This window comes from Rhyacophila brunnea, unplaced genomic scaffold (assembly GCF_057557595.1).
Source record: "Rhyacophila brunnea isolate RB1 unplaced genomic scaffold, BYU_Rbru_1.0 scaffold_2, whole genome shotgun sequence".
Classification (NCBI taxonomy): Eukaryota; Metazoa; Arthropoda; class Insecta; order Trichoptera; family Rhyacophilidae; genus Rhyacophila; species Rhyacophila brunnea.
The window spans coordinates 9,160,307-9,184,495 of NW_028232859.1; the positions used below are offsets into that span (position 1 = coordinate 9,160,307).

Below are 24,189 nucleotides of genomic sequence, written 5' to 3' on the forward strand. Positions count from 1 at the left end.
CCTTCTACGCTAGATACCTCTTTGGTCTTCTACGATCTACGCTGTTCCATTACTCTGAACGGCATTGTTTTATAAACGAACTAGAAATTTCCGCCGTTTTCTGTGAAGAGTTTTACTATGGTTTCGTAACCCCAGATTATTATTTTCGCCTGCAGTTGTGTTGAAATAATAAGTTGACCAAATTGTTTATCCTGTTTTCCTTATACTACACATTAAAATAGGAAATCTACAATATATTATTGTAATTAGGAATTTGCTGACTCCGTCCGTTAGTTCGTCCCGTAGAATCAGATTTTCTTATCATTACTAATGAAAGAGAATATTATATTTGTGCAAGAAACAATGCAATGTACAGGTATGTTTAAATTTAATATCTAATAACTATAACTAGGTATATACTTCTTTCAACAATGAAGTAAATACAAATTATTAATTGTATATCAAACTTTACTCTTATATGGATTTAAAATTTCTTAATATAAGTGGGTTTCAACGATTCAGCTTTTTCAATTAGAAGTGCTAAGTATTTAAATTATTTATCAACTTAATATTATCATAATGTCATAATCGAAATATTATTTGAATACGAATCTTATTAGAGATGTCTCTCATGGTCTCAGAATTGAAGTTACATTCACCTGTTGTCTAATGCAACGGCTGTCACCTTGCATCGATTATTTCAAGAGTCCAACGTCACCGTCCACTGTCATGACACCATATCGGATCGGAACTGTATCTACTGCGAGTGGGGCGATGCGAATTTATTGTACCTCTTCAAATAAATAAAATATACATTTATTGAACCGCAAAATTATAAATGAATCATTTTATTATTGGCTGTTATTTTTTTATCTCCTTAGTTTATAAGTCTTGTAGCTAGTCATCTCGTCGTATTTTCGCAATAGTATCTATATCCGTCAATATGAATTAAATACAAAAGTAGGTAAATTCAGTTGGTTCACATAGTTTATCGCCATTTTTAAATATGGCAGCGAAACCTAAATAAAACCTCACAGCGAAACCTGGTGGCGAAAAATTGGCAGGTTTCGCAAACACTCCATCCGGCGAAACGCAGGCAGTAAAACGATGTTGTTTTTTCCTGCATTGTCGCCACAGCAATGTCAGATATTTTCAATTCTTAATACCTATGTACATAATAATAATATTATGTTACACGAGCTCCTTAGTTGTATTATTTTATTCAAACGCTCGCATTTATTCAACAATTTAGTGAATTTAGTTTTATGTGTGTGTCGAATTTTTCAAAATTGGAACTTGAATTAGTGGTGTTTGAATTGATAAACCTACCCATGTAATCGAGAGATTTAAAACGTTTATTTTTGCTACGGATTCTCTCTCCAATGTAAACTAAATTCTATCATGCAGTGAATATTGTACCTACCTATATCCACAATTTTCCAGCAAATCAAACTACCTTAAATATATTGATTATAACATAAATAACATGCCCTTTATTACCTGAGTTAAAAGCAATAGTATCATAACATTGTCTAATTAATCAAAAAATATATTAAGAAGCTAATAATGGCATCTTATCATAATAATTACATTATATATTTGTCTTGATTTATCTGTCTGTAACGCAGCATAACATAGCTCAGCATGTTCACAACAGACACACTATGTAAGTTAAAGATGTGCACTGAACACATTGAACGCTTTGAGCGCCATCAACGAGAATGTTGACAGGTGGCAACCTGGTATTTTTTCTAGTATTGTGATAATCCAAAGAGCTTTTTTTGCTGTCAATTTATATTGAAAATAATACTTTCAATATAAATATATAGATAAAACGGGCCTAAATTGTATCAATCACACAGGAGGTAGGTATGTTCCAATTCCGCTTCTACTCACTATCATTAAAATAAATAATGTGTCGTTTTTATATAGGTATGCTTTTAAAGCAATCTCTTGATTATCGTAGCGTTGTTTTAGGATTGCGGTTCGCAGCTTGAAATATACTGCATTAAAAACCTACAATATTATTCATGCAAAGATATCTCGCAAGTAGCAACATTAACTGCCTCCTGCTTTCGTTGCGAATCTACATTACCTGCGACTTCGTAATAATTGTATCCATCCGTCGATTTGCAATCACTCTGTGGCCAAATTTCTGTGCAAATTAATATGACGGGCACGAATATACACCTCGTTTCATAGAACAAATGACGTTAGAACGTATGCGATCTGTGACTTCGAATTATTTCATAACCAAACAATTCGGACTAGGAGACTTATATATACATTAGTTCTGTTATGACATTTGAAATTATTTTACAAGCTAATGAAGTATGGTTAAGTTGGTATACTCCACAAATATTAAAATCGCTCAGTTACTATTCCCATTTTCTTATATACGTGATGGCGGCCATGGTTTATGGTCATTGTGATAACTTACCTGAGTGCAGTTTAAACGATTTTACACATTTTTAACTAAATAATAGATAAGTGTAGTATTATTGGCTGCTTATCTACTCATCGTGATGGATTGTCTTTTTCTACGTCCTGGAAATTGGCGAATAAATGTCACATCAGTAGTGTGAAGTTCTCTTCAAATGAGCTTGCAATTCGGGCATTTATAGCAAGTTTCATATCTGGACCACTAGTCCTTTTTTGCTTCAATTTCATACATTTAGGGCATTTAGGCTTTATCCCCATAGAATGAGGCTTTCAAAATCTTTATTCATAACAGATTAGATTTTGCTCAATTATTTTTAACTATCATTCCATTTAAAAAATAATATTTTAATGTCTTGGTTTTGTGTAATAATATACCTACGAACTTATAGCAAGGTACTCATCATCATCATCAGCCGGGGTCGGTCCACTGCTATATGAAGGCATCCCCTAATTCCTTCTACTCTTCTCGGTGCTGGTAGCTTATTAACAGTGGTATATAAACGTAATAAAGACACAAAGAAAATTATGTTGCTATCATTTTATCTTAGAAACCATAGTAAATTAGGCGTAAAAATACGAGAGAAGCGATTAGTCAGTTAAATTCCTAACTGATTATAGTAAAATGTGTTGGTATTTAGCATCCGTCGCTACGTATACGTCGAAATATTAAAACAAGTACAAGCGGTTATAGGGAAGCCAGCGGCAAACACATCTTAAAAATAGCCGATATATTGGATTTTTTGTTATGTTGGGTTAGTTTAGGTTTCCATTATTGAATTCATGAATTTTGCCAAAATCGGCAATGACAATTAGCGCGGTTGCCGCCTGGCTTCCCCATTACAGACTTGTACTTAGAAAAAGTGGTGGGTTTGGATGAATTGGGATGTTTAAAAACTGTCACCCGGCAGTGTTCTATTTAGCACTACACCACTGGTTATCAATGTATAGATGTATAAATTCGTTGTAAGAAAACCATGGTCCATTAATTGCCATAATAGTTTGGTTGTGTTTGCTCAGCCCGTCCGTCCCTACGAATTTAGCGAGAAGCGGTACGAAAAAGTGAATTCGCTTCTCGCGGCTTGCCACATCGCTCGCTTCATGGCGCGACGAAAATCCAGGTCAAGGGGAGTTTGTTGGTCGGTTGGTAAAACAGCGGCCGGCGTGGTGGGGCCCTGTTATTCGCCGCCGCGCCGTGGTCGCTGCCGCCGTATGTTTTTCCTCGCATTATCCTAAAAAAACAAACGCATACGTCACACTCTGCAACGAGCTGCCCGGAGCGACGCGTTTCGGAATACTGGCGACGCCCTCTCGAAATTTCATCGATCGCCGCGAATTTCGAAGGCTTCTCCTTGGTGACATCCACTTTCTTGGTTCTTAATTTTTTAATCGATACTGCAGGCTATTGGTCACCCTTTACTAATGTTGATATCTCTTGGGAAAGTATCACGATTTGTCCAGAGATTTTTGTTCGATACTTCTCTTGGTGCCTTCCTCTTACTCCTTGCAACTTTTGAAAAGGTTGGAAACCGTCGTACCTACTGCAAAATAATAATTGTAGTTTCAACTGGTTTACATCTTTTTGGCGTAGTATTATCGTAGGCTCGACGATTTAAAATAATACTCAATAAAAATACATAATTTACTATGTTCCTTCCAATCTTGTAACGCAGTCGATGAAATCTTATCTATTTCTTGTATTTATGTCACTGCGTTATCAATACCATGTTTTTGTTTTATTTTTGTAAGCATATTTTGCTAAGTATTTTACACTATATCCACACAAGTGTGCTTGATTTAATCCAGATGCATTACATAAATATTAACCATACGTAAATAGGTACCTACGTAATTAATAGAAAAATATGACAAACGCGAATGAAATATAAAAAATAATAATTAATTAACTTATATTGGGAAGTAATGACATTTCATAACATAACATTAACTTTCATTATCAATCCACTGCTGGAAGAATGTTTCTTTGAGCTGATTCTACTCCTCGCATAGTTTACGTTTACACTAATTGTTTTTAGTTTTTGTTCAGTCATTTTCATGTTATACATTATATTACTAGGTATCAAGTTAGTGTTGAATTAAGTAAGTCTCCCCGAATATTTAATTAACCTACAAATAATGCTTCCTAATTCAGATGACACATTCGGCATCGTCTCTTTTTAAAACATGGAATATTATATTTAAACTTTTGAACGCGTTGATCTCTCTGGTTTTTCGTTATAACGAATTATGTTACACACTTAACAGAAAGTGAAAATGATACGGATAACCACATATTATAATATTATTATTTAATTTTCCTAGCATGTCAGCAATGTTATACGACTGCAACACTTTGATTAATATAATGAATGCAATAAATCAAAACAGTGTCGTCGGCTAAAACATAACTTGCTTGCACTGTGTTCCAATTACCATTATATTTTTCAAACGTCAGCATTTTTGGCGGGATGATTGCTTTGTTGGGTATTAAAGTTCAATAAACTCTACAAGGCCCTGAGCTTCGGAAACTATGTATTTTTATCTGTCAATATTGAAACCCTCGATGTATTTTAGAATGAATTACGAACAATGAGTGTTTGTATGCGTCTAATGACGAAATTCTCGACAAAATCTTGTCAAACGCATTGTTTTTTTCTCTTGCATTGTTTTAAACTATCCAAAATAAATTCACACATTAAGATTTTTTTTAAATTACGTTGTCCTGATTAATTATCTTGCAGCTAGGTATACTTATCACTTAGGAAATACGATAAAAGTAACATTATTTTGAGAAATACAATATGAGTTTTATCGTACAATTGCCAGTTTTTCGCGATGTTTCGTTTTCTCTACAATATAAACTTGTTTTGTAACATTCATTGACCCATTGCAAAATGTCATTTATTGTTTATTAAAAACTAATAAACTCATCGGGGTTAAACGAGGGCACATGTTTTGACGAGTCAGATGTTGGTCAACTACGTATGTCGCTCATCCTTTTTAATATTTTAATAAAATTATTTTAATACCAATAAATATTCTTTTAATTGCAATCAAAGCAGTTTTACAATACTTGAACACTTCGGGCTGTATTTTTTTAAACACAAATAATGGCTAATCTATATTTGATTGGTTTGTCCAATTAATGATATATTGTTTTGACAACATAATTCGAATTCTTTTTTTGCTGTATGCACACTTCTCTTTGAAAAGAAAGGCTTCAGAAAGAAAGCAGCCATAAAAGATATAGTTACGTGTGACAAAAAGTTAATGCAGATCCATAGATAATTTTGGAAAATATTCAATATTAATAATTGTAGTAGGTATTTACTATAAATTTTTAATTATGTTTACTGTCCTATGATGTCAAAATGCATTGTATGAACTATTATGCATATTTGAGAGTAATATACTATATTTGAATTTGGAATTCCGTTTATTGCACTTAATATGACGTACTAAACAATCTATTTTTTTAATTAAATATATAGGTACCTACGCGTAGATCCAACTATTGTGAATTGTGATACTTAGGTACATAAAAGAATTTCATTTTCAATATTAATTATATTGACATTCAAATACTTCCTAGGGGTTTTAATAAAAATATAAGTTCATAGGTTCATAGTAAATATATATTTGACTACATGTAATGTAGCTTTTAAGATTGTCCCATTTCTACATTGGCCCAAGCTCCATTCTAGCGCGAGCTTTGGAATTAGTTCAACAATTTTAGGCGATGTCATTCTGCAGGTAGATGGGCCAAATAAATACTCGCCATTGCTAACATACACACTATCAAATCTTTATAAAGATGCAGTAATTATGCAGTTGCCTGACTACAATTATTGAAAACCTAATTTTATTTATAGTATGTCGGTTCATTATATTATTAGTGGTAGTGGTATGTTAACATCCTAGTTCTATACTCTATACTGGTAAATTATTATCAAATACGAACTTCATTGCAGTTCTGCGACGTAAAAATTACTGTAAGATTATCTGTAACCATCTCACAATAATTGTATTGGTCACATCACTAATCGTTTCATGCCAAAGATGCCGAAGAAATCTATCTTATCTCATTTCAAACTCTTTAGCATTATATATTATTTATAGATTATCCGCATCCTTCAAATAGTTGAATGAACTATCAAATGGATATACTAATATACATAGTAAGTGGAAATAACTTATTTAGATTTACATTAAATTAAAAAAAACAGACTCGTTTGGCCGGTATTTTGAAACGCACATTCCGGTATGATTGAGTCAACACAGAAAACAATATTGTTGATTTGTTTATTGCTTTACGTTCTCTCCTTCCGCGCCATTACTGCAACAGGAAAAGGAAATACCTATCCTACCATACTGCCTTTATTCACAGAACAATTACTAATAATAGCAATTTGAATAAATAAAATAGTTCTCGTGGCATTCATATTTTTATATTATATTAATCGATTTCATAAATAACTACGCATTTTATTAACTAACACAGCAGATAAATAATTCTATATTAATTTAAGATCATTGACATAAACAAAACTGCATGCGAAATTTCTGTCACCATCTGTCATATCTCATTCGCGTGAAGTTCGTTAGTAATTTAAAAAAGTGCATTTTTCAGGATGGGATTAGGTAGTTTTATGGCATTGTAAGGATATATAATAATATGTTAATTATTAAAGTAGTACTTACGAATAATAATAATATGCTTCGTTGGCTCCGTTGCTTTGTAATACATGGACTGCAGATATATCTCAGGACAGTTTCAACATGGCGTAGCACTGTCGTAGACTAATAAAATCATCGCTACGGTTGACACATCAATTACCACGAAGCTTTCTTCCTTTCTTTTTATATAATAATAACATTAATATTAGACTATTAATAGTGCAGCGAAATATAATTTGAATTACATACTTATTCACAGAACAACTTTTAAGCGATTTGTGAACGTAACGTATGTACCTACTTATACTTATTCATTTTCAGACAAGGCTTTTCATATTTATTCAAAATAGTTCACCATTTATGGAAATGTATTGAATATCTAAATGCGAATTTGCGTACATTATTGCGAGTGTACTTGTTGGCCGATTGGTGATTTTACAATACGTAAACGTGCCCGCGTGCGCTGATTGCGCAAGAGCGCCGATTATGTATGTAAGTAGGTATGTACTCACATACATTTTATTATCATTTTTTATTCATATGATGATAGTAGTTAAAAGCTCCCATACATACATACATCCAAACACTCACGACATTCATGACGTCACACTTTCGCATTCAGTATTTCACCAACGTGTACTACATACTTGTGTGCAGGTAAATGGTTAGAACTTCCATACTAATTCTATCAGACGACGTACAATAATATTGTTATACATCCAATCAATATGGATTCATTGATATGTTATTAATTATAATACATTTTATCGTTTACGCTATACTTAATAATAAGAATAATAAGAATAAATTGAGTAACTATTGTTATGTAAGCTTGTAGAGTTTTTTTTATTTTGACAATATTATACTAAATGAATGGCACCTGTTTTTTTTTAATTTATTGTCTGGAAAGTTTGACACTCGATTAAATGGTTGTTAGTGATTAGAGAGCGGACTATCTGATACTATTCCACCGCAGGCGCATAAAAAACAAACTTTAAAAATTGTCATTTAATTTACGTAAAAAATATTATTGAGCGTTATTACCTACATGAGTAATTTGAAGCTTTTGACAGATTACTATTTTTTTTTTTACATTTCAGCATAATTAAAACAGGTGCATAAAAATATTTTACATCGGTATATCTAGGTACGTTTCTATTTTCTTGATAAGATCTTGCTATGGGAAAATTTTTACGTTAGGTACCTATGTGAATATTTGGTGCGTGAGGTCGCGATTGCCGAATTATTGTCGAATGTCGGTATAGTTAGGCGTAACCGGTTGTCCACGACCGGTTCTTCGCGTTATCTCTGTGATGCAACTCCGCTTATCTGTCTTGATAATGTTATTGTTGAGTATTTACTTGACATGTAAGTAGGTTGAAATTCCTCATAGCCGAAAAACAACAATAAAGGCCCGTGTTTTGAACATTCTACCGGAAAATAGGCAAGCCGAGATATCAATAGGTATTGAATTTTCGTTTGTATTTTATAACTAGTAGGTACTTAGGTACACATTTCAGTCATTCGTAGCTACGTTGCAAATGTAACATGGCAGAAGTAATTTACTGATTTACAAGGTTTATTTTTACTTCAATTACTATAACTGATTTTTTATACTGGCATTAATAACATAAATATTAATAATGCCCTTCCCTTGACACGTGACTGTTTTTTTTTCAAACGTCACATTCAAAATAAGAACGAAACAAGTAAAATATTTTTGACGTGTTATATTATACCTACATCGGTATTATTTTCAATTGATATTTATGTATGTATAATACATTTATCGTCGTATTTGTACAAAACACTAAAATTATTAGATACAATATTTTATGTGTATCGGCATTGCATTTTAGGAACAGGTGGAATGATCATTGATTTTTAGTTAATAGATAATTAGGAAGCCTGGCAATGACGTTTCTAAAATATTCACCGCCAGCCGAAAAAATTCCAAATTTGAATAATCGCCTAGAAAATTCAACATGGTGTCTTCCATTATTTGTGTTTATGAGTTTATTTTTCAACGTCATTGCACTGTAAAATCGTGTAGGTACGCAATATAAGTACCCAACTATAATTTGGTAGGTATATCTACATTGTTGTTGTCTGATTCTGATATTATAAATGTCCGAATTATTAAAAAAGTGGATACAGTTATTAGCGTCCTGAATTATAATTTCGTTCCATTTTTGAAAATTATACTAATAAAAATATGTACTAGTATTAAAATTAAACAATAGTGTGTATTCGATTTACGTCCCTTTAGCACCGCGATTTTTCATTGGCTACGTCACGCCGAGAGTACGGCAGAAATGTGCAACAGTCTGTATTGATTCGTCTCGTGTCAAAACAACTCGCGTCCTTACAATCTTGGCGGCCCAGTTGGCATGCGATCGCGGTGGCACTTATTTACACTTGACATAACGGCGGTCGCCTCCGAGGGTCGCGGATGGAAAACATTTCGCCGAGATACGCGTTGTTCACGTTTGCAAATGGTCAAAAAATACATTACGTTATTTCTCACTGGTAAATAATAAATCATATAGTTATTTTTACACAAAAACACTTATACTTACTTCTCAAACAATGGTATGAAACAAATAATCACATTTTAATATTTAGTATTCAATAACTTGTAGTTTTTTCATTTAGAAATATGTAGTTATTAAATAATATAAGGTCAAGAGTATTTTTCATTGTCCATTTTATGTTCTGGATTTTATTTAATAAATTTATATTTTTAATTAATAAGTTCTTGTCCGCCAGCAAAATGTTGACGATACCATAAATTCAGCGAATAAAGGTCGCAGCCTCATTTGAAAGCAAAAGTTTTTCGCTTTTCGTTTCTGTGTCGAGTTTCGTCACGTAGTGCCCTCTCGCTCGCGCCAATGAATCCGTCCCTCCCGCACACAATGCTTCACACAAATTACTTCACTCTTCGTGCGAAATTATACCCGCGTCCCTTTCGCACTCGCCCAATTCGCGCACATCGCCGTCCCGCTCGAAGTATTATTTAATGTCAAATTTTGTATTAAGAAAATTGTGTAATCGCTTTTCGTGACAGTTTTCCTCGTCCGGCATACCCGAGACGAGTCTTCGTTAGTTTGTTAGTAATAATTATTGTTAAAAGTTTCAATGCTATTTAAAATTTACATAATATTTTGTTTTGTATCATTGTATTTTTCTTTTCTTTATAAATATTTTTTATTAGAACACACCTGTTGCATAATAGGACTCTATACATTTCGATTGATATAACAAACACGAGTATTATCTATTAGGTGGCTACATATTTCTGTACATTAGAGCTGAATGTGCGGAAGTCATATTTTTATCATTTTTTTGTTAAGTAGGTAGGTATGCAGATTTAAACGTGTATTCACGTTCTCTTAATGCTGAAAGTTTGGAAGTCCATTATCACATGGTTTTCAAAATACTTCTAAAACGATAGTAGTCCAATTATTATACTTTTAGAGCTGAAAGAGTGGATGTCCAATTTAACTCATTTTTTTCTTTAAGCTATAGCAAAAATATTAATTGCAAAAGTGCAGAAGTCCAGCATTACTGAGTTTTAGTCCGAGCGATAGTGAGTATTTTAACTAGATTAGATTAATTATGTACGTATGTTAAAACTGTTCTCCTGCAAAATATTGAAAATGTGACTTCCAGACTTTAAGCTCTAAGGTACAGACATTTATTAAGGCACAGTCTATTTTGATTGCCTTTTTACTATACCTCAAATGACATACACAAGATCGTGCCATTTTCTACTGTCCAACATAACGCCGCGCGCATTCGTCCGTTGCAACTATCCAACACCACTTTAAATATGCCTTATTCATAAATTTAAAAGAAACCAGCATTCGAGCGTGTGGCAAGATGTAAGAAGATCCGTGCATCATTACAATATTATCGACCGTGTGAAAACCGCGAGGTAGCTTCGTTTTTCTCTTTACAATATACTAGCCGTTCAACGCGTAGATCGCTCTCGTAGCACAGCCGAAAGATATCGTTATTAGTTCACTAACTCATCTTATACCACACATCGGGCCGTCCGACTTCGTTGCTACAAAGGCCAATTATCTTGCTTTTAAAAAAAAATCGGCGTCTTACTGCGGACGTGAAGATACTAGGGTGGGTCAATAATTCCTTAGAAAAAAGCATTAAAACAGTTTTTATTTTTGTATTTTTTTTTATTTCTCAACATAATCTCCTCGGAGCTCAATACACTTGGTTAGACGTTTCTCAATTTTTTTTAAACCGTCAGAAAAATAAATTTTCGGAAGGTCCTCAAAATAAGCATTTGTCCGATCGATGACTTCTTCATTTGAAAAAAAACGTTGTCCACTTAGCCATTTTTTTAAGTTTGGGAAAAGGAAAAAGTCACTGGGGGCTAAATCTGGCGAATACGGTGGGTGGTCGACCAATTCGAACTTCAATTCTTCAATTTTAGCCATTGATCGTAAACATGTGTGAACACGGGCATTGTCCTGATGAAAGAGGATTTTTTTCCTGTTTAAATGAGGCCGTTTTTCTTCAATTTTGTTTTTTAGCTGGTCCAGTAAAGATGCATAATAATCCCCTGTTATTGTTTTTCCTTTTTCCAAATAGTCAACGAAAATAATTTCACGTGCATCCCAAAATACAGTAGCCATAACATTACCAGCTGATTTTACGGTTTTCGCCTTCTTTGGACATGGTTTGCCTTCGCAATCCACTGCTTTGACTGTTCTTTCGTCTCGGGAGTATAGTGGTGTATCCATGTTTCATCTACAGTCACAAAGCGACGAAAAAATTCATCCGGATTGCGTTGCATGCGCGACAACAGGGCTTTAGAGGCCACCACCCTATTGCGTTTATTGTCGACTGTGAGCAAACGCGGCACCCATCTTGCAGAAATATTTTTCATGCCCAATTTGTCATGTAAAATAGAAATGACGCTACCTTTTGAGATCCCTGTAACCTCAATTATCTCACTCAACTTTAATCTTCGGTCACTTAACACCATATCGTGGATTTTATTGATCATTTCTGGTGTAGTCACCTCTACAGGACGTCCTGAGCGTGGTTCATCCTTTGTTGATGTACGACCACGTTTAAATTCATTTAACCAGTTATAAATAGTTGCAAGTGAAGGAGCAGATATGCCGTGAACTAAATCCAACTCATTTTTTATTTCCTTTGCTGTTAACCCTTTTATATTAAAATGTTTAATAACAGCTCTAAACTCAATTTTCTCCATTTTCCATTTTTCCATTTTCCACAAGCAAATTTTATTTTTAAATGTACGAGAAACACACAACAACCCGACCAATCTGATTGAAACTTCGCAGCATACTGAATCGGTAGTGCCGCTGCATGAAAACAAACCGCTTACAGTACTAGTCGCGCCACCTGTCGGCTTTTCTAAGGACTTATTGACCCACCCTCGTATCTTCACATAAGTTTTGCTGTCCGTATGATTAGCTTCGTTTTCATCTGTTACATATTCCTTAAATTCTTCTTATTTTTGTATAATTTCCATGTGCTCTTCTCTCCCCGGCACTTTGCATTAGAGTAAATTCTTTAAACTCAAGTCAGAGCTCACGTAGAGCGTAGCAACCTCAGTCCTGGGCATCTGCTCCCAGGACATTCCCAGTCATACATTAAATAGATGCCTCACAGTAGTAGTGTCCCGTGATACGCTCCATTAAGACTGAGTGCGGGGCGGGTTTGGTTTGGAGGGATTAACTTCTAAAAATCTTCTTATAAAATCATAATTGCCACATTTAAAATACATACATCCAATTCCTTCAGCTATGCCGACAGCGGAATGCATGAATCTCTACAGAGATATAACAGGAACATTATTTAAAAGGAATCACTGTTCTCAACAGTGAGTAACTCAATGTAAATGCAAATGAATAAGAATTTCCACATAAGTACTAAATAATATTATATTATTAATCTTATTCATTTCTTAACACGAATATTTTTACTATCGTGTCCATCTCACGCGAAAAATAAACTACACGAGTAGGTACCTAATGTACTAAATTACAATTTTGAAATTAAAACAGCGACGCTCACGACGGACGTAAGAAATTATGCTTTTTTTTCCATATGGCAATACCAATCACGATAATTATTCTTTATTTCGACTTGTAGGTAGAGGTCGACGTGTTTCCAAGACAAACTATCTCTAGATTCGACTGTTTCATCACAATCCTAACAAACGTGCTAAATTTATACACAGCGTCTATTAAAATAATTATAATTTGTATTATGTGTCACGTTTCATATAATATTTATAAATTTTTAATTTCATTAATCCATCTAAACCTAAACGAGGATTTCCTAACTACTTTTTTTTATTTAATGCACATTTATGGTAAAGAAGGGAGTGGCAGTCACATTTTTATCTGTCAACATCCTAGTCGGAAACAGTAAAATTACGTAAATTACAAACACAGTCTCTGTATAGGTAAGTAATCTGCACCATTTAAGTTTTGAAAGCTGCTATAACGCAGATAAAAATGTTTAATTTTCAATGGTAACGTTTTCAACGTGAGGTACCTACTGAAAATGTTTGTAATATCAAAAGTTTATCATATATTACCTCCTTTAGGTATGTAGTTTTGTTTATTACAGCGCAGCATAGTGCAAATTAAATATTAATTAAATAAATACAGAATATTCGTATAGTATTTGTATCGCCTTCCTTTTTCGAATGATGTTCTTCTGACAAATCTTCGTCATCAGATATGTGATCAGTGATCACTAATTACACACTGGGGGAAAGCTGACACAATACCTACCTACATACAGTATTTTTTATAACAGTGTTGAATTTTAATCGCGGCTTGCCATTCAAATTTTGGCTGCTAATAGGTAGGTACTATAAATCCACTTAATAATCTGTAAATATTTCTCTACTACGGATCTCGTATTTTTTTAAAATAAAATTAATATAATAATTATGTATTAATACTATTGACCAAAGGTAGGTACTTGATGGTATTTGAATTTAAATCTATTAGCAGTTAAAATTAATATAGATTAAAATTTTCCTGATTCTTCCTATCTGAAGACATTTCTATTTAATAATTTTGCAATGCATTGAGTTTTTTGCCATTAATCTCTTCTATTCTAACAGTTTTCTGACGTTTACACTTTTTGCAACAATTAATTAATACACATTACAATCATACAACGAAAGATTTCATTATTTTTATTTTTTTTTATTAATTACCGTGTAGGCATATTGTTATTCAAAATTTTAGCGTTTACAAAATATTTTTCAATTATTAGAATTAGGTACATATAATTCTATGCAGCGACCTTTAATAAACAACTCGTCCTGGGGGAACCGGTATTAACTTTGTGATCCCCCTCACGGCCCTTCGAGATTCAAAACTATCAGGAAGAAAATATTATACAAAAGCTTTATTTCGTGTAGGTATATTTTGGAATAATTGAAAATACCTAAGTTCAATCTCGTCAGTCTGTTTAGTCGCTCTTGGGTTATGGTTGAACTAAATTCACATTAACTGCTGATCCGTCGGATAGATCCTTTCTTTAAATACAGCTGTGTATGATGATCCATTCGGATGTGTTTGTAGGTTAATCTAATAGCATTTCTGCAAGCATGTTTTTACAGCTTAAATACAAATTGCCAGATAAGACAGTTCTCACCGAATGACGTTTGGCATTGCGAAACTATTTTATTTGATTAGAGCGAACTTGCACGTTTGGTTAATTATCATAATGCGAATACATTAATAACCATGACATTGTATGTTATTACTATTTGTATTTAAAATACAACCCTCATCAGAGGGACCTATTGGTGGTAGTCTGAGAGTGACCCGGGAAAATGTCTAGTCAATCGACCGAAAATTAAATTGTGCTTTTGGCAATAGTATAAAGTATAATAATAATATGTAGAATGGTTCGACCAAGTGAAGGGCGATATGAGTCTCTTAATACTTTTTAGCTATTTAGCGCACGAAATGTAGGGATTGCAGGAGAGACGTAACCGGGATATTTGGTAGGAGCTACGGTGATCATTAGTGAGTGTTGTTATAACGAAAAATGACATTTACATTTTAGTATTATCCTGAACATTGAACAACTCGAAGGACAATAAAAATGTAGTAAACATTATACTCCGAGGCTTCAAAAATTACTGTGTATGGTCTCATTTAACAGCTAAATAAGTCTATCTATCCTATAGATATTTATTTTGATTCTATACATACATGTTCACGGTTTGCAAAAAAAAATTGCTTTTGAGACTCCTTCGCCTACTGAGATTTCTCCCTATATAAATAAGTTATGCCATTCCTTATGGTAGGTATTTCCACATATTTCATTTTTTTTGAGATATTAGTTTGATAGATGAAACCAGTCATGGTGCAAAAAAAATGTTGAAAGGATGCCGAAAACGTGCTATTATTTTATTTTAACATTATGAAATTTCAACATATATTTTACATAAATACAATTCCAATTGACCAAAATTGTTTGCCTAGGAAAGAAGCCTGCCCATAGACGATCAAAAATAATCATTTATATAAGTCAAACTAGAGCTATGTGCTGCTAACGTTAGTATGAAAAAGCTTCACTTTAAATATTGATTTCGCTCGAACTTTTCTCCCTTTTCTATTTAAAATGTGGTAACCTCAAACATAGGTGACTAAAACGTGACATCGAATTTCCTGTAACTTTTTTTATCAGCGATGGCGAACCACTTCTGTGAAGAATTCTCTCCGAGCTTCAGAGTTACTTAGCAAAATAATAATGTCAAGTAAAATCACTATGTAAGTCTGTTTTACAAGTTAAGGCCTATTTTAATATTCACAAACACCACGGTAGCTTAATCACTAACTGTCATTAATATTATAGAACTGAAAGTATCTTAAGACTTTACAATAAATTCTAGCAGAAAATATTACTTACAAAGAAAATTTCGTATATGGTAGTTTTAATATTAATTAGTTAATTGAATGATTTTTTTGACTTTATCCGATTGTAGGAAGATCATATGGGCCTCCACAGGATGGAGGTTTGTATTAACAGGTTTATATTTTTACGAGAATTGGATGTTAGTCACTTGCTCAACCTATCAGGTGCATACTCTGCCTCTAAACACACATTGAAAAACAATGTGTGTAGGTATTAGCCAGACCCAGGATTCGAATCTGGAACCCACACATTATAAACCGACGCGTAAGCCGCTCAGCCATCGTGGGCCGTTTATAGAACTACGAAAAACATGTTTAGAATAAAGTACCTATTATAGCGATCAATGTTTGAAATATCTGATGATAATAATATGATGCTATTACGAACTCAGAATAAAAGATATAAATTATTTACTAAACAATATATGATAAATTTAATCATCATAGACATGGTCTTCGTTGGTTGTTGTATCAATGCAATACCTATTAGATTAGCTAGTGAAGACCCGTCAAGAAAAAGAATACCTAATAAAAAAAAAAATGTAAATCAACTAAATATTTGGAAATGGGATGCGACTGTCAGAAATAAAATTGGTCAGTCCTCACTAGACTCCAGCGATAAGAACATTTAAACGTTAGGATTTGTTCTTCTTAGTGTACTTGTGAATATCACTTATCAAGTTAAAATATGTGCTTCCAAATAGTGTGGCAAAATCGCCTGTCTAGCATATCAAATTTCGCGCGTTGACTTTTAAGTTAACCATCACTGGTGTACTAGATCCCCGAGAGTGGGTGACCTTGAAGTGCTGACACGTGTTTGATCTCTCATCCCTCATTCCCCACCCCCTAGATCTGGGGGTAGACCATGATATATTTAATCGAGTGTTGCTTAAAGGGGTTTTGTTTTAATGTCTTAACCAACCGATGAAAATTGTACCTACTTAAGCACTATTTGCTTTATGATAACTATAGTATTATATGTCTATTGTAACTACAGAGTTGTGAGCTTAGATTAACTTGTCGGAAATTTAGTAACCTTGGCATAAGAGATCTCAAATAATACTATTGTATGTCGTAAGAAGTAACATGACATTATAATTGTTATTATTCATTACTTGAAATTTGTTAGTCGAAACATTATTATTACCTACTCTCTTATTCTACGATAAAATATTTTTTGCAATCAAAAATATTGGTACATTCAAAGGTGACATGCCTGAGCAAAATGCCGCCCTTAGGCAAACTGAGAATGCCGCCCCATTTCATTCATTTTCTATTTTTAGTCTCAAATTATATGTGACATTGTTAGGTGACCTATGCCAACATAATTTATCATCTTATATAAATCCAATAAAAATGTTTAAAAAAATATATACACCTGAAGATTAGAGCATTTTCACAAAACCTATTCGCAATGGTTTTAATTACGTGGAAGTCTATTGTATTTTTTTTAATAAATACCGACGATACTTTCAAACAAAGCGACCGCATCGTCCGCTTCGTGAAAAGCGCCATTGCTTTAAAAAGCGTATTTGTTCCTTCATTTGTCGCCCCTAAGCAACGCGTGGTCTTCCTACACCCACGGGATGTCACTGCATTTCAGATGTCAGTAAGGTACATTATGACACTGTTTATTCAGTCAGTAGGTAGTGTAGGTACTAACTAACACCTGTGACACTGGCGGCTCTCGTGGTGCAGTGCGTAAGGGGCTTGCCTTCCGCCCGAGAGTTCCTGGGTTCGATTCCCGGTCAGGACACACAATATTTATGTGTTTTTCTCAAAGCCTGGGTGTTTATGATTGTTCAAAATTACTAACAACCACCTTGTACGAAAAAGCAAGGACATGGTTATTAATAATTCTAAAAAAAAAAAAACCTGTGACACCAAAGGAAATCATTGAAATCGAAGATTTCCCTAATAAATTGTAGGTATAACTCTAAATAAATATACTAACAATGTTCAACTGATTTAAATTGAAAAGTAATCCAGTGAGTATAATGTTAGATTAAATGTAGTTACAGGAGGACCTCGACTTTCGCACATAATTGGTTCCTGAAAATGTGTGCGAATGTTGAATGTTCGAAAGTAGAAGGAAGTAAATTTTTTTTTTAAATTGTTTACTAAAATTTGTGTTATTACTTTGTTACATTTTGGATTGGTTATAATCATTTTATTCCTAACATGAAGTCATGTAATATAATATAAACTGATGTTATTAAATATAAAATTAATTTATCACTTGGTATCCACCGCATAATAATATTATTGGTTACATCTTCACTGAGTTCACCAGGATCTCTTTAATTAAGACATTATTCAGTACAATAATAATATTGTTCCCGTTTTATTAATTAACATAACGGATGTATCTATTTTATAATTCACAATGTGAATAATATTTTCATAAGAAGTCACAAAACGATATGTTATAAGTTATAAGCAAGGCAAGGTAAATCCGTAGCATAACACGGTAGAGCTGGGTCCACGAATGTAGCCGTGCGACTAGCCATGATTGTTATTAGAACAATGGCAAATTTATATACTATTATATACCACATGCCGACAACGCTCGAAATACATTCGAGAAATTGTTAGAATTAATTATTTTCCCTTACAAAAACCTCCAAGCAGTAAAATAAAAAAAAATCATCATAAAGTAATGTCAGCTCTTCACTACAGATCAAAGAAATCCTTTTTTTTAACGTGTTAGACCAACAGTGACCAATAAATTAATTCCTTGTTACAATTATCTTTATTATTAGATTTGATAATAAATACTTTTAAAATAACTACTCACCATGCCTTTATACTTTACATTACAACACCATTTAATGATGTACTTAACTAAAAATAAGTAATTTAAAAAAACTTATCTTGTACTATATTTTATAATGCACAAACCATGTTACATGATTATACTTATTACTAAATTATTTTTTCTCTATTTACACTTCCTAAAATATTATTTAAATAATTACATTTTCCACTCTATGTAATGTATCTAGGTATTACCTGCCTCCTTCAAAATATCAACATGCTTCCAAGAATTTTCTCGTGAAGCTCTTGTCTGAGGAGCAAAATATTCATCCAACATAGTTTCTACCGTTCCTGAAAATTCTATTATTTCACAAAAGAGCCAAGGCCATGAGCACCAGCCTAATGTACGTTTATAGAATAGACAGTACCTAATTTGTTCACTCTATTTAAAACTAGTTACTATGTGGTGTGTCGAATCCATTTTCAGATTTGGATATTAAATTAGAAAGTAAAACGTAATTAATAAATACTATTTTTAATTTCTTTCCAATCCTATATCATGATGGTGATGAAACAATCATTGAATTAATTATATTAATACATAAATATAATTGGAGAAAACTTATATTCCGAATGAAAATATACGATTATAGAAATATAAATAAATACAAATGAATCAATTCGATCCGATTATATTTATTGCAATTAATAATTGAATAGAGAATTCTTCTTTTTAAACTGCATTATATAATGATGGCTTAATTCTTGTTTTCGTTGTATGCCTATGACAACTATTCCTGCATACGTCTTTATCTACCTACTTAGTGATGTTATTAAATACATGACCTACCTTATAATGTAAGTATCCTTTTTCATTTTCTATTATGTATCTAATATATTCACGTAGATGGATATTTTAATACATTGAAAGTAAAGTGTGTTGATCGTGAAAAATCCGTACAATTTTATTGAAAAAGATCTTTGTTCTTTTTATTTCTCGCACTTTCTTGTCATTTCTAATAAAGCCATATTCAGATAAATCTATATATTAACGGTTATTGCACTTTTCTAATTATTTTTATATGTATTAAATATATTTGGTAAAACTTTTTATTTTAGTTTGTAATTGACAATAAAAATATTAATATATTATTATGATCTCAAATAGTTGTCTTATCCATCTAATACCTATATGCTAAAATACTGTCTACCAATAATAATTACCACTTAAATTTTAGCCACCTAATAACTTACCTTCATGTTCGGGGTTAATTACGTATTCATGAGTCACCTTCCATCCAGTCTATCCCACGGAGCCCCGTTACACGGTGTACAAAGTGTACATGAAGTACCTAGCTACAGATTGTTCGCGAAGTAAACTGTTATCCGTTCTGGCTTGGCTTGGTAACAACTACCGAGAAAGTTGTGGGAAATCCCACCCGCGCTAAAACAACCACCCCCTCAGGCTATCCCGCTGTAAAGGGGGTTTCCGCTGTTTCCGGGGGGTAACTTGTTACTTTTAAGGGAGGGGCGTTAACGAATTCAATCCTGGGACATATTTTTAAATTTATATAACTGTTGATAGCATTGTTATCATACATTCTGTTATTTTATAACAGGTATCTTACAATCATAAAAATGTACATTTTAATGAATCTAACATGGCTGCTGTTAACACGTTTCAATGAACTAATTTGAAACATCAATTATAAACAGGCCGATGTTTACATTGTTTTTTTTTATATAAATTATTTCCACCAGGACAGTTAACAACATTAAAGTGATTATATTAGTTTTTATATACACTATGTCACCTAGTAATTCAATATTAAATAGGTATTTGGCTAATGCCTATTACTTGACCATGATGTGAAAAGTGATAATTAATAGTAATTATATACTAACATATTTAACCAACCCCGACCGTCCCGCAAAGGAGAATTATAAAAACTTAAATTAAAACAATGTATTTCTAAGAGAAATTTCTGTTTATGAAATCGATATGTACGATTAGAATTTTAGAATTAGTCTACCAAAGTTAAGATAGATTTTAAATGTAGGTACATAATATTATAAAATTATAAACATATTGGCATAACGCCAGCGTTACAGATGATAACCTTTATAAATGATCATTGTGTTACTGTCGTCTACATATTAGGTATTACATAATAATGTGGCATTTCTGGGTCTGGCAAGTACGCATATTGTTTTTCAATTTGTGTCTGTCAGGGTATGGACCTAATAGGTTGAGCAAGTGGCTGACATCCAATTCTCGTAAAAAAAAAACAAAATCTGTTAATACAAACCTCTACTCTGTGGAGGCCCATATGATTCTATTAGGATCGGACATGGTCGAAAAAAAAAACAAGTCTGATTATACAAGGTAAGCCAAGGGAAGCCAGCGGCAAACACATGTTGAAAATATAGCCGATATACTGGATTATTTGTTAGGTTGGGTTAGTTTAGGTTAGGTTAGGTTTTCATTCTTCAATTCATGAATTGTACCAAAATCGACTATGACAATTAGCGCGTTTCTGCCTGGCTTCCCCATAACCGACTTGTACCATAGTGCTATACCTAAGTATAAAATAATAAATAAATTTAAAGTCGTTACATAATACGAGTACAATAATTTAACTTAAGTATTCTGAAAAGTGAAAGTTTCACACACGCTTTCGGGGTCCTGCGGGTTAAACTACTAGGGATGGGGCGCTTCGGCAAGCTAGTCTACAGGCAAGTCTAGACGGATCGATTTTACACCAACCTATGTTGTTTTCTTAGAAAATATATGGAAATGTTTCTACTTATATAAAAAATATTTTTTCTTTACTTTTTTATTTATGAAGTGCTGAAGGATTATCACCATTCTTCACTTCATCCATTTTAGCTGCCGTGGCGTTTATTTGTTTGGTGAATTATTTATTGAGATCGTTTTTCTTTCATTTCCGTCGACACTTTCCTTATAAGAGCGACATAATGCTGTCTGCGTTTGTCGTATATTATTTTTTTATTATTCCAGCGTATTCAGTTTTTTTTATTGTATTTTTTTCGCATCATAATAATTTACTTCGAAGTACAATATATTGTATTCTTATTACTTGGATACAGCATATAACAGTCAATAAAAGCGACCTCGAAAACGACTCTGCTCATAGACATCTGTCTTGAGACCATAATACAATATACGGTGTATTAGATGTGGTCGAAATATTAAATTTACTTACGTGGCAATCGGTCTGGAAAGAATTGTGCATATTCGAATTCATGGTATCGACCTATTCTGACAACGTACCTATTCATTCAATCAAACATTGATATTTTGTTAATCTATTGTAGATATTAAATATTTTTAATGAACTTCGTTATAAATAATGTATTCTATATTAAAACGTCGCTAAGTTCTGACAATTCTATGATGAATACTATGGTGAGTATCTATAATTCAGGGTGCCTTTTTACTTAATTCGTTTGTCAAAATAGTACTGGAATGTCTGTTTATTCCTATATAGAGGCCTGAAAGAACCCGTAGTCAAATAAATAGTCTTTATCCGACTATGATCACACCGCTATTTCTTAACTCACTTTCCAGATTTTATGAAGTTTTTTGCAATTTGTATATGTGTACATTATATAATTTAGAAAAACACTAACTGAGAGAGTATATCACAACCAATAGAAAAAACTTTTTTTTTTTTGAAAAAAGTAAGCCAACCGGTCGGGAATCGAACCGGCATCTCCAACGGGTAAACGCCCCAAACTCTTTTTTCAAAAAAAAAAAAGTTTTTTTCTATTGGTTGTGATATACTCTCTCAGTTAGTGTTTTTCTAAATTATATAATGTTCAATAATCAGAATGATATATTCTTAAATCTTGTGAATTATTCGTTTGAATAAAAGAAATAGTTAATTGTATATGTGTGTTTGTGGTTACGGATTCACACATAATTCATTCAATTTGAAGCATCTTCCTGCTTATGAGAAAGTTTTCATTATTTCCTTTTGTAGATGCCCACTACATTTGATCGAATCTCTCGTCATTGAATACCTTGAACGCCCTGCGTCATGCCCTAAAACCTCAACCAGTATCAGCTGAAGCATTCGTTTCTCGTTGCAGTAGACACCGTGCTGCCCCTGTCGCAGAAGAACGTTCTCCCCAAGGCCCTGCTGCATGGTCTCCTCAGCGCGCCACACCACGCTGCCCATGCCCATCACGCCCACGCCCTGCTCACCCAGCACAGGACCACTGCCTACACGACAGGATCCAATGGTGAGACATCTTAATATAATCTAATAATACTACATATGCTTTCGTAATTTTCTAGTAACCATAGTAATAATATATCATTAAAAAGATAGAATGGCAATTGTTGGGTGTAATTGTGAATCGCTCTCTACAGTTCTTAATATATTATAATATTAATATCATATAGAAAAAAAAACTATGGGAGCGTATTATATATCGAGGTAGCACCATTTGACGGATATGCAGACATTCTGTACTTCTCTTAATATAAGCATCTAGTAAAACTACACTATTCATGACGCAAAAGTGGACAAAATACATTTAACTATTTTAATTAGTGATAAGACTTACCTTATCGATTTTTTCATGCTTAATCGATATGCATGCCCATTCTTATATTCTAATTGTGGTTATACAACATAACTTAAATATTTCTGATATTTGATAACTGTATTATGCGTTTTGTGTATTTTTTCGTAATAAAATTCAATTCTGAGACATTTAGGTACTCTTAATTTATGAATATTATGTCCTGAATATTAAAGAAAATAACTGAAATTGAAGTCATTTCTTTACGTGCCTATACTATTACTATATGTATATATCGTCACTGTTCTGGCAGAAGACACTAATTCGAAAAAATGACATATTGAGTTACTTATACCAAAATGTTCCTTATTTCAAACTTTACCATCTGGAAACCTTCTTAATAAATAAACAGTCTTTATTTTAAAGTCGTCCTTTATACGATTACTTAATAAACTCACATGATAGACCATTTCAAACATTTTAACAACTTCAAAGTCAAATTACTCAAAACAAGTATTCTCCAGTTAGTGTGTTCTGCCAGAACAGAGACGATATTATAATGATAGATACTAGAGATACAGAATCCAACCTAACATTTTCTACACATTATTATAATAACACAAGTGATACTATATTATTTATACGGGGGACATCTTACACTTACACCTATTCATCTGATGGCTGTCCGATAGCGTGTAACTTGACCATTCGTTTTAAGTTTTAACCCTGCCCTACTCTTATTGGTTGGACCACTTTGTCTCCGATGAACAAATTCAAAAGAAAACCGTTGAAAGTTTGTTATGACCGATCTGTCTTTTCTCAGAATACGTAATGT

General features: G+C 33.0%; 1 protein-coding gene across 2 annotated transcripts in view; it reads left to right on the plus strand.

Annotated features, from left to right (window-relative positions):
* The window catches only part of LOC147071818 (uncharacterized), a 119,690-nt gene that overhangs the window by 29,486 nt on the left and 66,015 nt on the right, over positions 1-24,189 (plus strand). The window contains exon 2 of one of the 2 annotated variants that reach the window (XM_085946645.1): positions 22,920-23,069. In XM_085946645.1, coding sequence (XP_085802771.1) covers positions 22,920-23,069 — 150 coding nt within the window. Of the gene's footprint in view, positions 1-22,916; positions 23,070-24,189 lie in introns of both variants that reach the window. The other variant, XM_085946644.1, reaches the window with a different exon arrangement.